Source organism: Equus asinus, chromosome 20, assembly GCF_041296235.1.
Source record: "Equus asinus isolate D_3611 breed Donkey chromosome 20, EquAss-T2T_v2, whole genome shotgun sequence".
NCBI lineage: Eukaryota > Metazoa > Chordata > Mammalia > Perissodactyla > Equidae > Equus > Equus asinus.
Window position 1 is genome coordinate 112000056 of NC_091809.1, and position 14929 is coordinate 112014984.

Consider the following 14929-nt stretch of genomic DNA (forward strand, 5'->3'; position numbering starts at 1 on the left):
GGGCAGGGACCTTGTCTCTTGGGTTCCCAGCTGTATAGCCAAGGTCAACAACAGGGCTTGGCATAGAGTTGATACTCAATAAATATTTGATGGAAGAATAAATGAATGATTTACTTATTTTCTTGCTATTGTCAAATATCACGCAGCACCCATGATGGTAATTTATTGAGGGGCATCATACTATTCTCAAGGAGTTGATGCCTTTCCTTCTCTTCCAAGAGAATAGCTTACTCATTTGATAGGGCTGCAACTTCTGTTTTCTAATGAAAAATACTGGCATTACGAGACACACTTTAAAGACTTTCAAATTAGCATGTCTTAAAACAATAATATTCATCTATACCTCAAAACTGTTATAAATGATCATTCCCACTTAAAAAATCTAAATATGACCATCTCTATTTACTCCACTTATGCGTAAATGAAACTTTCTACTCAAACTTCCTACTCAGGCAGAAATAAAGTTTGTGTGTGCTACCGCTATAGCCCACTAGAAGTACCAATGCAACTTAAAAAAATCAAAGAGGGAGCTTCAGTTAAATGTATTTATTTGCATCACTCCAGCTCAACTTGAGCTTGTGACTGAATCTGTTGGGGTAAACCTGACAAAAACAGCAACAGCAACAACAAACCCACCGACTGGCCATTCAATCAATTTACATGACAAAAGGTCAGTACAGTCCTGGCCGATAGATTCATGAGGCAACATGAAGAAGAGGCATTGGTGCAGGCAGCCTGGCCACACTGACGCGAGGCAGAATAATCATCTGTTTTAACAACAGTTAAACATGGTGGTTATAGGAGTTTTGAAAATCAGAGAAATCTGTGCTGAAATTCCAAGTCGGCTACTTACTCACTGGGGGACCCGGAGCAAGTTAGTGAAGCTTTCTGAGCCTCAGTTTCCTCTTACATATAATGAATTTCTAATAAGTATCTGACAGAGTGGAAAAGATTAAATGAGCTAATAAATGTGAAACATCAAACAAACCCTGGAACACAGTAAGCAGCATTCGACAAACGGTAAAAACTATTATTATTGAATCATTAACAGGGCTTTTTGTGCCCCTGTCAGAAACAGAGTACAGAACCATATTTAAAGCAATGGTTCTTATATTTTATATCATTGCCAGTTCAAACACACTCTCTTACATCCCAAAATTTAGAAACATTACAAGTTTTAACATTCACACTTTTTTCATTAAATTAATAAGTTCAATTACAATAAAAGAAAAGACAAATTTGCCTGCAATTCAAAAAAAGTATATACTTGAAATGATTATTCGTGAATGTAAACACTTACCATGACAACACCACCAACGTATTCAAAAGTACAGTGAGCTATGCAGGCGTACTGGATAGTGTAGCCAACAAGGCGAAAGGTTTTCCCCAGAATACCACGGAGCATAGTTCTATGCAGACTCTGCCACCACGGGCCTGATGGTAAATTTCAAAAAGTTTCATGATCAATACTATTTAAAAACACTTAAGAAATAGCTCTATCGTAAAGTATTTTAAATCATCCAGAATGTAATAAATGCCTGATAGAGTTTGGTGCCCAAAAAACCCAAGAGCTTATTTTCATCTCTGCTAAAGATATTTTAAACGGCAAATTACAGCAACTTAATATTTTGATCTACTGAACAAAGATTATACTCAAATATCACTGGGTTATACATGAATTAGATAACTAGTAGATTCTGAACTTGTCTGTCTCCTTTCACTACGTGGTTATTTCTTGGTATTAAGGCAGATACTAAAAAGAGATACTAACTCATTCAGGGTACTAATAATAGATTTTCATATTGTCGATTTATACTACATCAATTTTTGTCATAATATCATATGATTTGAAGGAGAAAGCACTAGAACAGGTATATAGAAATTCAAGTTTTAAATTGGTTCCCTTATTAACTTGTGTGAACTTAAATGAATTACTTAACTTCTCTGGGTCTTAATAAAATGGAAATAATATCTCACAGAATGATTCTGAGAATCAAATTCAATAACATGTCAAAGTGCTTTATAAATTATAAAGTCACATTCATTTGTCAACTATTCACTATTGCTATAATAATGAACACGTAAATACTATGAAACAGCATAAAGAACCATAGAAAGATTTTTAAAAGCTGTATAAGTTTAAGATGTTAATATTACTCATCTGAAATATCCCCAGTATCTGTCCCTTCTATTCTACTTACCTGTTACAACTATGTTTCAAGCATTTCTCAACTAATGGTCTACAGCTTAGGCCTAGGCTGCTATGCACTGTTCTGAGATTAAATTTACTAAAACACATCAGTAATAATAATACCATGTAACATTTGCTCCACACTTGCTACCTGTTAGGCTTTACAAACTAACCTTTGTAATGTAATATTATTACCATCCTCATTTTATAGATACAGAAAAAGGCACCTAAGAGTGGTAAACTGACGTGCTGAACATCCCAGAGCCGGGACACGGTGGAGTCGAGACTTAACCCTAAGGTGCCCCGACTCGCCGCTCACTGCCCTGCTCAACAGCCTCCAAGAGCAGGCTCACGGTACTCACTCACGTCCCTCAGTGTCCAACCTCGTCTTCCCTGCTGCTCCTACAGGAACAGACCACTCAGTCATACTGGTCTGTTCTTCAGGTAAACTTTGCCCAATCAACACTTACTTACGCCAACAACCACACCTGGATCAGTCTTCCTGAATCCCATCTCCCATCTAATTTGTAACTCTTCTCCAAAGGCTCTTAATAGGCAAGCTTTTCCCTCTCCTCTGAGTCCCTCTGGTCCTCACTGTTCACTGTTTTAGGGTTAAGAACACTGTTTCTAAAGCTCATCTGTCGGAGTTTGTATCCTGGCTCCACATTCTAGCTGTGTGACCTTCAGGAAGTTGTTCCGTAAGTCTCAGTGTCTCCATCTGTAAAATGGGCATAGTACCAGAACCCATCTCAGAGGGTCAGTGAAGATTCCATGCGACAAGACATGCAGTCTGCGTAGCAGTCTCAGCGCACATTAGTTACGGTGTCATTCACTTGGCAATCAGCCTGGACTGCACAACCTCATAACATTAGCTGTAGTTTTCAAGTGTCTAAGTTTCTCGCAAACATCTTTTTTTGTTGTTTCCCATTTTTTTGAGGTTATGACAGTTTACAACCTGTGAAATTTCAGTTGTACATTACTATTTGTCAGTCATATTGTAGGTGCACCACTTTTGCTAACTTACCTTTAAATAAAATAGAATTTTAGAGCCCACGGCATAGGACTGTATCTTTTATTAGTGTTTTACTGCTTATGAGTGTTTGTTTGTCTTTAAACATCCACGTCTACTCCCCTAACGAGTCCTCTCCGAGCCGTGCCAAGACCACTCCTTAGGCGCTGGGTCACTCGCTGCCTTAAGCGCACATGGACCCCAGTGCTCTCCACACTGCACTGCTTACCCCTTTCCCTTCCCACACGCTGCATCTGTTCCCACGGCTGTGGCAGTGACTGTGCCTATCCATCTCTGACTTCTCAGGGCCTACCAAAGAAGTCAGTAAACAGAAGGCTTGTCTGACTGAACTAATGAAGGAATACTGAACCCAAATCTCCTACACCTTCCACATCTTCAGCATGACAGAATGCTTATAACGTTCAAAGTGATGATCAGGACTATTGAGATTTTTGTTTAATGAAGAGACATGGTAACGTCATACTCACTGAAGAAAGTGGGTCTAACATATTAAACAGGCTTCTCATTAAATGTTTCAGGTAATATGGAAATTAACTGCTCCCATCAGTAGGAATCTGGCTTACAATTATAACTGATATACTTTAAAAACTAGTGACTTTTAGAATTCAATAAATTAATAATAAGTGCTACTTAAAATTAAAAACACCATAACTGAAGCTCTATTAAGTCAAACAGATTATTAAGAGGAATGACAAAATAATAATAGAATAAATATTATCAATAAAATTAACTAAGTTGTCTAAACCACTACTTTGCTTCAACTATAAAATTAGGGAAAAAGTGGGCTAAGTCCTAAAACTGAGCTTTGAAAACGAGACCTATGAGAAAAAATTCTAAAAAGCAGTAAAACAGATATGACACATTAAAACAAAAATAAAAATTTGCTTATCTGATGTTAGGGCACATATTACAAAACAAGAGGAGACACATGGCACTCACCAAGAAGACACTGTAACACAGATGAAAGGTGAAATGAGAGGGTAAATCACTCAGGAAAGTGCCAAAATTTAAATCATTTTGATTATGCAATAGAATCCACTTGGCTAAAAACACACTCAAAAATACAAAGATACTGTAACTATACAATGGTTCTGATTCACTGAGAAGGCTTGCAATTAACTCCCAGTCAGAAGTAACTGGGGCCATCAAGCCCTCCCCTTTTTATTACTTAGACAATGCCCAACTCCAAATACAATATTTGTAATGAAATTATCTCAGAAAATTATAAAACTGAAAGATAGATGAGAGTGATCAGAAGAAAGAAGTTAACAGATCTTGTTTCTTCCCTACAGATACTAGTAACAGAATGGAGTTTGAAGTGTCTAAAATTACTTTGGATCTTAGTCTCTTAAGATGAAAAGACAGCTAGGAAGCTATTTAGAGAAGAATCTGAGGATAAAGACTGTTCAGCTTTATACTTAGAAAGTACAATGAGGAGCACTTTGTTAAGAAATATTGAAATTGAGAATAAGCTTTTTTTAAGAAAAACCTCAGAGTGGAAAGTAGCATACGCATAAGATACAAGCCACAGACACTGCTAGCATTTGGCAGCTCGACTAGCAAAGGGGATTAAGACAGAGGTTCCAAATGTCTGATCTGCACACTCCTTTCAGAGGGTCCAGGAACCCACGTGTGCATCCGTGTGCTGGACACCTCGCTTGTCCCTTCAGATTCTCTCCACTCTTCTCACACTGCTCTGTGCCCCTGGAAAACCGGCCTGTGTGAACTACATCAGGGCACTGCTGCACCCTTTGACTGAACCCCAGGAAGTCAGAGGAAGGAACGGCTGTGTGTTTCCTGGACTCCTTCTCCGTGGGGTCTTCTCAGGTTGGCTATGTCTTTGGACCAAAGGCTGCTGAATCTCCCGAGGCAGTCTGCTACCCAGGAGTCTCTCTTCTTCTAGGTTCCTGCACACTCCCCCTCCCCTGGTCCTTTCAGGCCTAGGAGGGAAAACAGCTCCACTAGATTCCCCTATGCCCTGCACACAAGATATAGTCTAAGGATAAAAACATCTGCAAATGAATCCTAAGCTTTTCTTGGTAGGTTTGTTGTTGGTTGTAGCATTTTATGTGTATTTCAGACAGCACAAATGAGTAAATACATTAAATTGTTCCAATCAGGATTCTCAATGTGAGAAAAAGAAGCTACAAATATGGAAAGGGAGGTTAGGGATGAGTTGGAGGTATCAAAACAAACTTATTTAAATAGATAGCACGTGTGTGTTTGTCTCCTGCCTTCCCTGTATAACGTCATCCTAGCACTGTCCCCTGGAAGACGCAATGCCCCATAGTAGTGACGAGCACCCTTCCAACTGAGATTTCTGGTGTCTAAGCACCATTCCCCACTGGGAGAGACAGTTTAGGGCAGAATAGTCTTGTTGTTCCAGAACACAAGTACGTGCTTAAAGACTAATGGAGACATAGGAACATTTGAGGGGTCTCTCACTGGCCAAATCTGGGATTTTAAAAAAAGTAATAACAATAAAGGAAAATATATTAAATTAAAAATGAAATCAATTCAGTACATAATATTTTTTAAAGAAAAATATATATTGGGGACAAGGAAAGTTCTTTATCAAAAAATGGCAGCTAATAAATATAGAGGGAATAACAAAATTACCATCAATGTCATAATTGATTCAGGCAAGGTCCATTAATAGACGCTAAAAATTACTGGGTGAAAGGTTGTTGGTAAAAAGGTTATGTGCACAGTATTAAATTAAATAGCTTCTTATTTACAAAGGGAACAAAATATTTTTACAGGAGAGAGCTGGAAAATATCACCTTAATTAAGTGATCAAATTTAGCTACATAAGTAATGGTACAAACTGATATTATGTAGCCTCCTGACATGATGCAACCACAAGTATATCATCATTTGTGTACTCTTCTTGCCAAAATGTATAACCTAAATCTAATTTTGAACAGTCAGACCTATTCATTCCATATACCCACTGTGGACATTCTACAAGACAACAACTTGGACACTTAAACAATATAAATTCAATGAAAGAAAAAAACAGCAAGAGTACTGTTTTAAATTACAAGAATATAGAAGTACATGACACCCAAATGCAATATGAAATCCTTAATTGGACCCTAGAGCAAAAGAAAAAAAAGCAATAAAAGGCATTTTGGGGAAAAATGGGGAAATTTGAATATGGTCTGTAAATCAAAATACATCATTGTCTCAATGTTAGATTTCTTAACAACATCATGGTTATGCAGGAGAATGATCTTGTTCATAGGAGAAAAACATTGAATTATTTAGAGATAAATGTCATGTCTACAACTTCTTTTCATACAATTTACTTCTACCACTACTAACATAGATACACAGATGCAGAGAAATCTATACATACATACATATACATATATACACACACACACATCTAATTATATAGAGATATATGGAGGAACACAGCAAGTTAATGTGGAAAAAGGTTTATTTCAAATCCAGATGGAGTGTATAAGAATGTGCATAGTATTGTTTTTTTCAACTTTATTATAGAGTAGAATTTTTTAAAAAAGAAACACTTAGGGGGAAAAGAGTGTCCTCATGGTCATTCAGTCATATTTATTGAGCTTCTACTATATATCAGATACTGTCTTCAGTCTGCAAATACAACAGTGAACATGACACCTGCCTTTGGAGAGCTTATGGCTTACGGGGGCGGATGTCACACACACACAAAGGAGACAAATAAACACATAAATATATTAAGCAGTTTCCATAAAGAAAAAAATAAAGTGATAAAGAATGATGGGGGGGAGGAGCATACTTTCTTCAGCAGGAATCAGGAAAGATTTCGCTAAGGAAACACCATTGAAGTTGGTTTTGGAAACAGCACCATGGAAAGGGCGGGAAGAACACTCTTCAAGGGGCAGACCAGACCACACTCGGGGGCTCAGGAACGAAGAGGCTGGAGCACTGTGTGAAGGACGCAGAATGAGACTCCAGAGAGGCAAGATTATTCAAAGTCTGGTAGAATTTTGGATTTTATTCTAAGTAACGGGAAGCCACCGAAGGATCTTGGCAGGAGGGTAACATGGTCTAATTTACAATTTAAGATCGCTCTCATTGCTATGGGGAGAAAGACCTGGAATGGGAGCAGGAACAGAGAAGCTGGGATGGCAGTTCGGCGGGCAAGAGATCATCCATGGTGGTGGCAGGGGAGACAGAGAGAAACGAGCGGATGTGAGAAACTTAGGAAGCAAAACAAATGGCAAGAGAAAGGGAAAGATCCAAGTGACAGTCCAGTTTCTGGACTAAGTAGCTGGGTAAATGGAGGCCTATCCACACGGTTCTACTCATGCCACATGGGGGTAGAAAACGAAGGACCCGGTTTGGGTCACGTTAAATTTGATATATCTGTGAGATATCCAGGTGGACATTATGAGACTGCAGCTCTGTAGCTCAAAGGAAGCTTCAGACATGGCAAGTCTTGAAAAAATAATTCCTGAGTGCAGACTGTATCCTGCTGCAAACGAGAACACTAGAGTAACAGTAACTTATACGAGGGGTTTATTTTCTAATAACATGAACTGCCACTTCCAAGTTACAAGCAGGCAGAAGTATCAGGAATTTACTGTCTTTTTATGCAGGAAAAAAAATCTTTGTTCTTTCTACATCTAACTGGCCAAAATTATATAACTAAGCACAAGGGTGCTGGAGAATACTGCTCTTTTCTTTATAAGCTTTGTAGGATCATTCGACCTTTAAAAATCATTGAGTATTACCTAGGTAAGAAAAAACTTCTTAAGTATGAAAGGGAGATGTGGAAATGGAAACAACTCATACAGTCAACTCTTTGGAAAAGTTTGGCTATGAAGGCAAGCTGAACAGCAGAGCAGGGTTTTTCATCCTCAGCAGTATCGACACCTGAGCCGGACGATTCTTTGCTGTGGCAGCTACCTTCCGCACTGTAGGATGCTGGCAGCATGTCTGCTGCCGGCCACCTCGAGCTGCCAGCAAAGCCTCCAAGGTTAGCTATGGTGTTTGGGCTACACAAGGTCACCCCCCAGGAGTAAGGGCAAAACTGAAACAGATCAGCCTTCACAAAGAATACGACCAACCCTTGACGGGAGTGAAGTAACCTGTTCACACACTACCTACCTGCTGGGAGAAACAAGGCAAAACAAAAACCCTTATTTTCATAGGAAGAATACAACATTATTTAGAACTCCTACAACACTTTTTATGATCTTGGGGTGGCAAGGCCTTTTTTAAAAAAATTGAGATATAATTCACATACCATAGAATTCACTCTTTTAAAGGGTATAATTCAGTCATTTCTAGTATATCCACAACGTTTTCAGTTTTAGTATATCCATCATCATTATCTAGTTCCAGAACATTTTCATCACCTCAAAAAGAAACCCTATACCCATTAGAGGTCACTCTTCACCCCCTCTTCTTTCCTTCTAGCTCCTGGAAACTGTGTCTCCATGGATTTCTTTATTCTGAACATTTCACATAAATGGAATCACACAATGTTACTATTTTTTGATTAGCTTCTTTTACCGATTACAATGTTTCCAAGGTTCACACATGTTGTAGGCATGTATCAGTACATCATTCCTTTTGATGGTTGAATAATATTCCACACATGGATGTATCATTTTTGTTTATCCATTCATCAATTGATGGACATTTGGGTATTCACTTTTTGGTTATTACGAAGAATGCTGCTATGAACATTTGTGTACAGGTTTTGTGGGATGTATGTTTTCAACTCTCTTGAGTATATACCTAGGAGTGGAATTGCTGGGTCACATGGAAATGTTATGTTTAACATTCTGAGGAACTACCAAACAGTTTTCTAAAGTGGCTGCACCATTTCATATTTTCACTGGCAACATATAAGGGTTCCAATTTCCCCACATCCTGGCCTACAACCCTTGTTATTGTCCACGTTTTGATCATAGCCATCCTAGTAAGCATGAGTGTTATCTCCCTGTGGCCTTGATTTGCATTTCCCTGACAACCAATGATGTTGAGCAGCTTTTTCATGTGCTTATTGGCCATTTATCTATCTTCTTTGGAGAAATCCTCTACCCATTTTTTAAAAATTGGGGTATAATTTCTAATTTAATTAAAGAAAAGATTATAAGCATGCTCTAAAATAGGACCAAGTGACTGCATGCGATCAAAGCATACTATAAAATAGAATGCATTCACTGAAAGCCAAGGGACAACAATTTACAACAGAAACAGACAAACAGGGGATTCAGATATTGATATTAACACATGAAGACTTGAAAATAACTACGGTTAGCATTCTGAAAAAAGGGAGGAAAAGATGGTGAAGTTCAGCAGAGACTAAAATCTATAAACAAAAGAATCAAACAGAAATTCTACACAGCACCACACCACAGAATTAAATATAATAACTGAAATTTAGGGGCCACCCTGTGGCCGAGTGGTTAAGTTTGTGCGCTCCGCTTTGGCGGCCCAGGGTTCCACTGGTTGGAATCCTGGGTGTGGACATGGCACTGCTCATCAGGTCACGCTGAGGTGGCATCCCACATGGCACAACTAGAAGGACCCACAACTAAAATATGCAACTATGTACTGGGGTGCTTTGGGGAGAAAAAGGAAAAATAAAATCTTTTTAAAAAAATAAATAAATAACTGAAATTTAAAATTCATTACATGGAATTAGTAGCAGATTAGACTCAGCCTAACAGAAGACAAGTGAACCAGAAGGCAAGTTGGGAGAAAGTAATCATACTGAAGCATACAGAGGAAAACAGGCAGGCAATACAGGAAAAAAGTATAATCAGAGATCTAAAGGAGAGGAAAAGAGAATAGGACAGAAGCAGTATTTTGAAGAAATACTGGGAGAGAACTTTCCAAAACTGATAAAGACATTAACTCACAAATTCAAGAAACTTAGCAAACCCTGAACAGGATAAAACAAAACAAACAAAATACATACCGGTACAGTACAGTCAGACTGCTGAAATTAAGACAATGAAATAAGACAATGAGGAAGCAAAACTACTGAGATGGTAAAAAAAAAAAAATTAGTGTTTGGGGGGAATGAATAGGTGGAACACAAAGGATTTTCAGGGCAGTGAAAATTCTATGATACTATAATGATAGATACATGTCATCACACATTTGTCCAAACCCATAGAACATACAACACCAAGAGTGAACCCTGATGTAAAGCCGGACTTTGAGTGATTACGATGTGTCAATGTAGGTTCATCAGTTGTTACAGATGCACCATCTGGAGGGGGATGCTGATAGCAGAGGACGCTGTGCATGTGTGGGGGCAGGGAGGACAGGGAAAATCTCTGTACCTGCTCCTCAATTTCGCTATGAACCTTACAGTGCTCTAAAAACATAAAGTCTTAAAAAAAAGACAATGAAAAAAATTTAAAATTGGTCAGAAATAAAGACTGCCTTATTTTCAAAGGAATAATTTTGTCTGTTCAACAGAAAAGAATGGCTAACTTTTTATTAAAGATAATGAAAACCAGAAGAAAATAAAATGTCATCTTTAACATGCTGAAATTGCCAATCTATAATTCTATACCCAGTGAAAACATCCCTCAAAAGCTAAAGTAAAAATAAAAACATTTTCAGAAAACAAGTTTTGAGACAATTTTTGTCAGCACACTTGTAATAAACTATATACTAAAGGGAGTAATTCAGGCAAAAACAAAATGAAGTAGGCAAATGCAAGAAGGAACAAAGAGAACTCAAAGTACACATTTGGATAAAGATATTGGAACTGTTTAAAAACATAATAAAAATATTTTAATGGCTATAAGACATACATTAAAGTACATATTTAAGACAATAGCATAAAAGGTAGGAGGGAGTTAAATGGAGTCAAATTAATAAGTTTTTGCAAAGTTCTAGAAGTGTTAAAGTGGTATTTAAGTTAATCAATAAAAAGCCAGAGATTCACATCATAAAAACTAAGGAAACATTAAAATATTGAGAGATATAACTAGCAAGCTAATAGAAGAAGAAAGGATTTGAATGATAAAAACATACTTTAATTCCAAAAGAAGACAAGAAAGGAGAAAACAATTAGATGACAAAAAGACAAAACTAATAAAAAGATGGTAGACTTAACTCAAAAATATTAAATCTAAAGGAAATATGCCAATTAAGATATGAAGATTATCAAACTAGATTTAAAAAGAAAGAAAAAAGCCCAACCACATTTCCTAGTCATAAACTTTAAAGATTAGGCCACAAAAAGGATGAAAGTAAAAGATATTCCACACAGACTCACCATTTATTTATATCAATTTAAGACCAAACAGACTTTAAGATGAGTATTACTAGAGACAAAAAAAAAATATTTCATAAGAATAAAAAGATTTTAAAAATTCAAAGAACTGAAAAATCATGCAGAGCATATCCTCTGAAATACTTAACATGAGTCAAATTAGAAATCAATAACAAGATAATTGGACATTTGCAAATGTTTGGATTTTAAGGAACACATATCTTTAAAAATTCCCACTTTGTACTGAAGATTAATGAAAATGCGACACAACTTGTGGGAGGCACGTAAAGCAATGACAAGAAGAAAATTTATAGCTTTAAATGCATAAAATAGAAAAGAAGGATGAAAATTAATTACTTAAGCCTTTATCTCAAGAAGACAGAAAAAGAGGAACTAATCAAAACAAAAAATATGGAGAAAATACTAAGAACACAAATCAAAGATATAAAAAAGCAAATAAACAATAGCAAAGATCAATAAAACATTAAAAAAATTAGTAAAAAAGTTAGTAAAACTAGCAAGTCTGATCAAGAAAAAAAAGAGTGAGAGAGAACCCAAATTATCAGTATCAGGATTGAAAAAGGAGTCAACACTAGAAATCTTACAAACATTAAAAGAGAATAAAAGGATATTATAAAAAAAACTTTAGCCTAATAACTCTGACATTTTAAATTAAATTAAATTAAATTGATACAATTTATCAAGACTAAAAGAAGAAGACAAAAATCTGAATAGTCCTATAAGTAAACAAGAAATTTAACCTGTGATTAAAAATAGTCCCAAGAAAGAAAATTCCAGGCCCAGATGGCTTCACTGATAAATTCTTCCAAACGTTCAAGGAAGAAATAACATCAGCCATACACTCTCTAAGTTTACACAACAGAAAATGAAAGACTACTTCCCATCTGGTTTGTGCAGCCAGTATAACCTTGATAGTAAAACTTGACAAGGGGGTAACAGAAAAGGAAAATTACAAAACAAATTCTCTCATTGACACAGACACAAAAAATCCTAAACAAAAATGAGCAAATTGAATCCACTGATATATAAAAAAGATCATGAGCAAGTTGGGTTTATTCCAAGAACGTAGATTTGCCATAACATTTAAAAATCAATCAGTGTAATTCACAATATTAATAGAATAAAGAAGAAAAATCATGTGATCACCTCAATTAATGCAGTAAAAGCATCTGATAACATTCAACACCTCTTTGGATAAACTTGAGAAAAGAAGGAAGCTTTCCCTAACCTCTAAGATTATCTACAAAAACAAGCAAACAACATTTTAGAGACTACATGGCATTAATGCTAAAACAATGACCTTAGGTCCTAACCAATAATTGTACATCCTAACCAATTCACTAAAAGATATAAAAACTGGAAAGGAAGAAGTAAAAAAGTCATCATTACTCTACATAGAAAAAGAACATGTGAATTAGCAAAGTCTCTCGATACAAGATCAGCAAGCAAAAATTAATTGGATTTCTTTATACAAGCTAAAACCAATTTGAAAATGAAATTTTAAAATACCGTATATGAGGGGCCGGCCCTGGGGCCTAGTGGTTAAAGGTCAGCATACTCCGCTTCAGTGGCGGGGTTCATGGGTTTGGATCCCAGGTGTGGCCCTACACCACTCGTCAGCCAGGCTGTGGCAGTGACCCACATACACAATAGAGAAAGACTGGCACAGATGTTAGCTCAGGGCGAATCTCCCTCAAGTGAAAAAAAAAAAAAAAAAAAAAAAGAGAGGAGGATTGGCAACAGATGTTAGCTCAGGGTGACTCTTCCTCAGCAAAAAATAAAATAAAATACCATATATGACAGCACCAAAAAGCATCAAACACCTAAGACAAAAATCAAAGGAAATGTGTGTGCAACACTTACAACGCTGAGAGAAAAAGAAGACCTTAAAAAGTGGAAAGATATACTGTTTATGGATTGGAAGAATTTACAGTGTTATCAATTGTCCCTTAAATTGGTCTACAGGCTCAATCCAATTCCAGTGAGCTATTTTATTATTTTCAGTAGAAAATGGCAAGCTCATCATGAAATGTACATGGAAATGCAAAATATCTTGAATAGCTGAGATAAACGTTAACAAGAACAAGGCTGGAGGGACTTCAGAGATCAAGATTCATGACAAGCTTATAGTAACTAAGACAGTGTTGTATTAGGGCAAATCTAGACAGACCAAGGGAACAGAATCAAGAAATAGACCCGCACATACATGGCTGACTTCTAACAAAGGCTCTAGTACAATTCAGTGGGGAAAAAAATGGTCTTTTCAATAATTGGTGCTGGGTCAAATGGATATGCACATTGAAAAGAAAACCAAACCTTGACCCATAACCTTACCAAATACAAAAATTAATTGGAGATGCATTACAGACATAAATATGAATGGTAAAGCAAGAAACTTTTTAGAAGAAAATGGAGATTATTTTCATTACTTTTGGGTAAGGCTAATGTTTCTTAAACAGGATACAAAAACACTAACTCTAAAAGATCAATCACTTTGATTACATTAAAAACTTCCATATAGGGGCTGGCCCTTTGGCTGAGTGGTTAAGTTCGCGCGCTCCACTGCAGGCGGCCCAGTGTTTCGTTGGTTCGAATCCTGGGCGTGGACATGGCACTGCTCATCAAACCACACTGAGGCAGCATCCCACATGCCACAACTAGAAGGACCCACAATGAAGAATATACAACTATGTACCGGGGGGCTTTGGGGAGAAAAAGGAAAAAATAAAACCTTTTTTAAAAAAAAAACTTCCACATATCAAAAACACCACTAAAAAATAAAAAGGCTGGGAGGCTGGCTTGGTGGCACAGTGGTTAAGTTGCACGCTCCACTTTGGTGACCAAGGGTTCACCGGTTTGGATCCTGGGTGTGGACCTACGCACTGCTTGATGAGCCATGCTGTGACAGGCATCCCACATATAAAGTGAAGGAAGATGGGCACGGATGTTAGCTCTGGGCCCGTCTTCCTCAGTGAACAAAAAAGAGGAGCATTGGCGGCAGATGTTAGCTCAGGGCTAATCTTCCCCCCCCCCCCAAAAAAAAGGCTGGGGCGGGCCCTGTGCCCAAGTGGTTAAGTTCCCGCACTCCTCTTCAGTGGCCCAGGGTTTTGCCAGTTTGGAACCTGGGCATGGACCTGGCACCACTCACCAGGCCATGCCGAGGTGACATCGCACATAGCACAACCAGAAGGTCCTACAACTAGAATATACAACTACGTACTGGGCAGCTTTGGGGAGAAGAAGAAGAAGGAAAAAAAAAAAAGATTGGCAACAGAGGTTAGCTCAGGTGCCAATCTTTAAAAAAAAATTAAAAATAAAAATAAACAAACAAATAAAAAGCAATCCACAGACTGGGAGAAGAAATCCATATGTATCTAGACAGATGTAGTGATATCTAGATGGATCCCTATCTGGCAAAGGTACATCCGGAGTA

General features: G+C 37.3%; 1 protein-coding gene across 24 annotated transcripts in view; it reads right to left on the reverse strand.

Moving 5' to 3' along the window:
- IMMP1L (inner mitochondrial membrane peptidase subunit 1) overlaps positions 1-14929 on the reverse strand; it is a 69976-nt gene that overhangs the window by 19244 nt on the left and 35803 nt on the right. For all 24 annotated transcript variants that reach the window (XM_014863234.3, XM_070491421.1, XM_070491413.1 and 21 more), the window contains one exon: positions 1301-1434. In XM_014863234.3, the coding sequence (XP_014718720.1) occupies positions 1301-1434 (134 nt within the window). The remainder of the gene's footprint in view (positions 1-1300; positions 1435-14929) is intronic.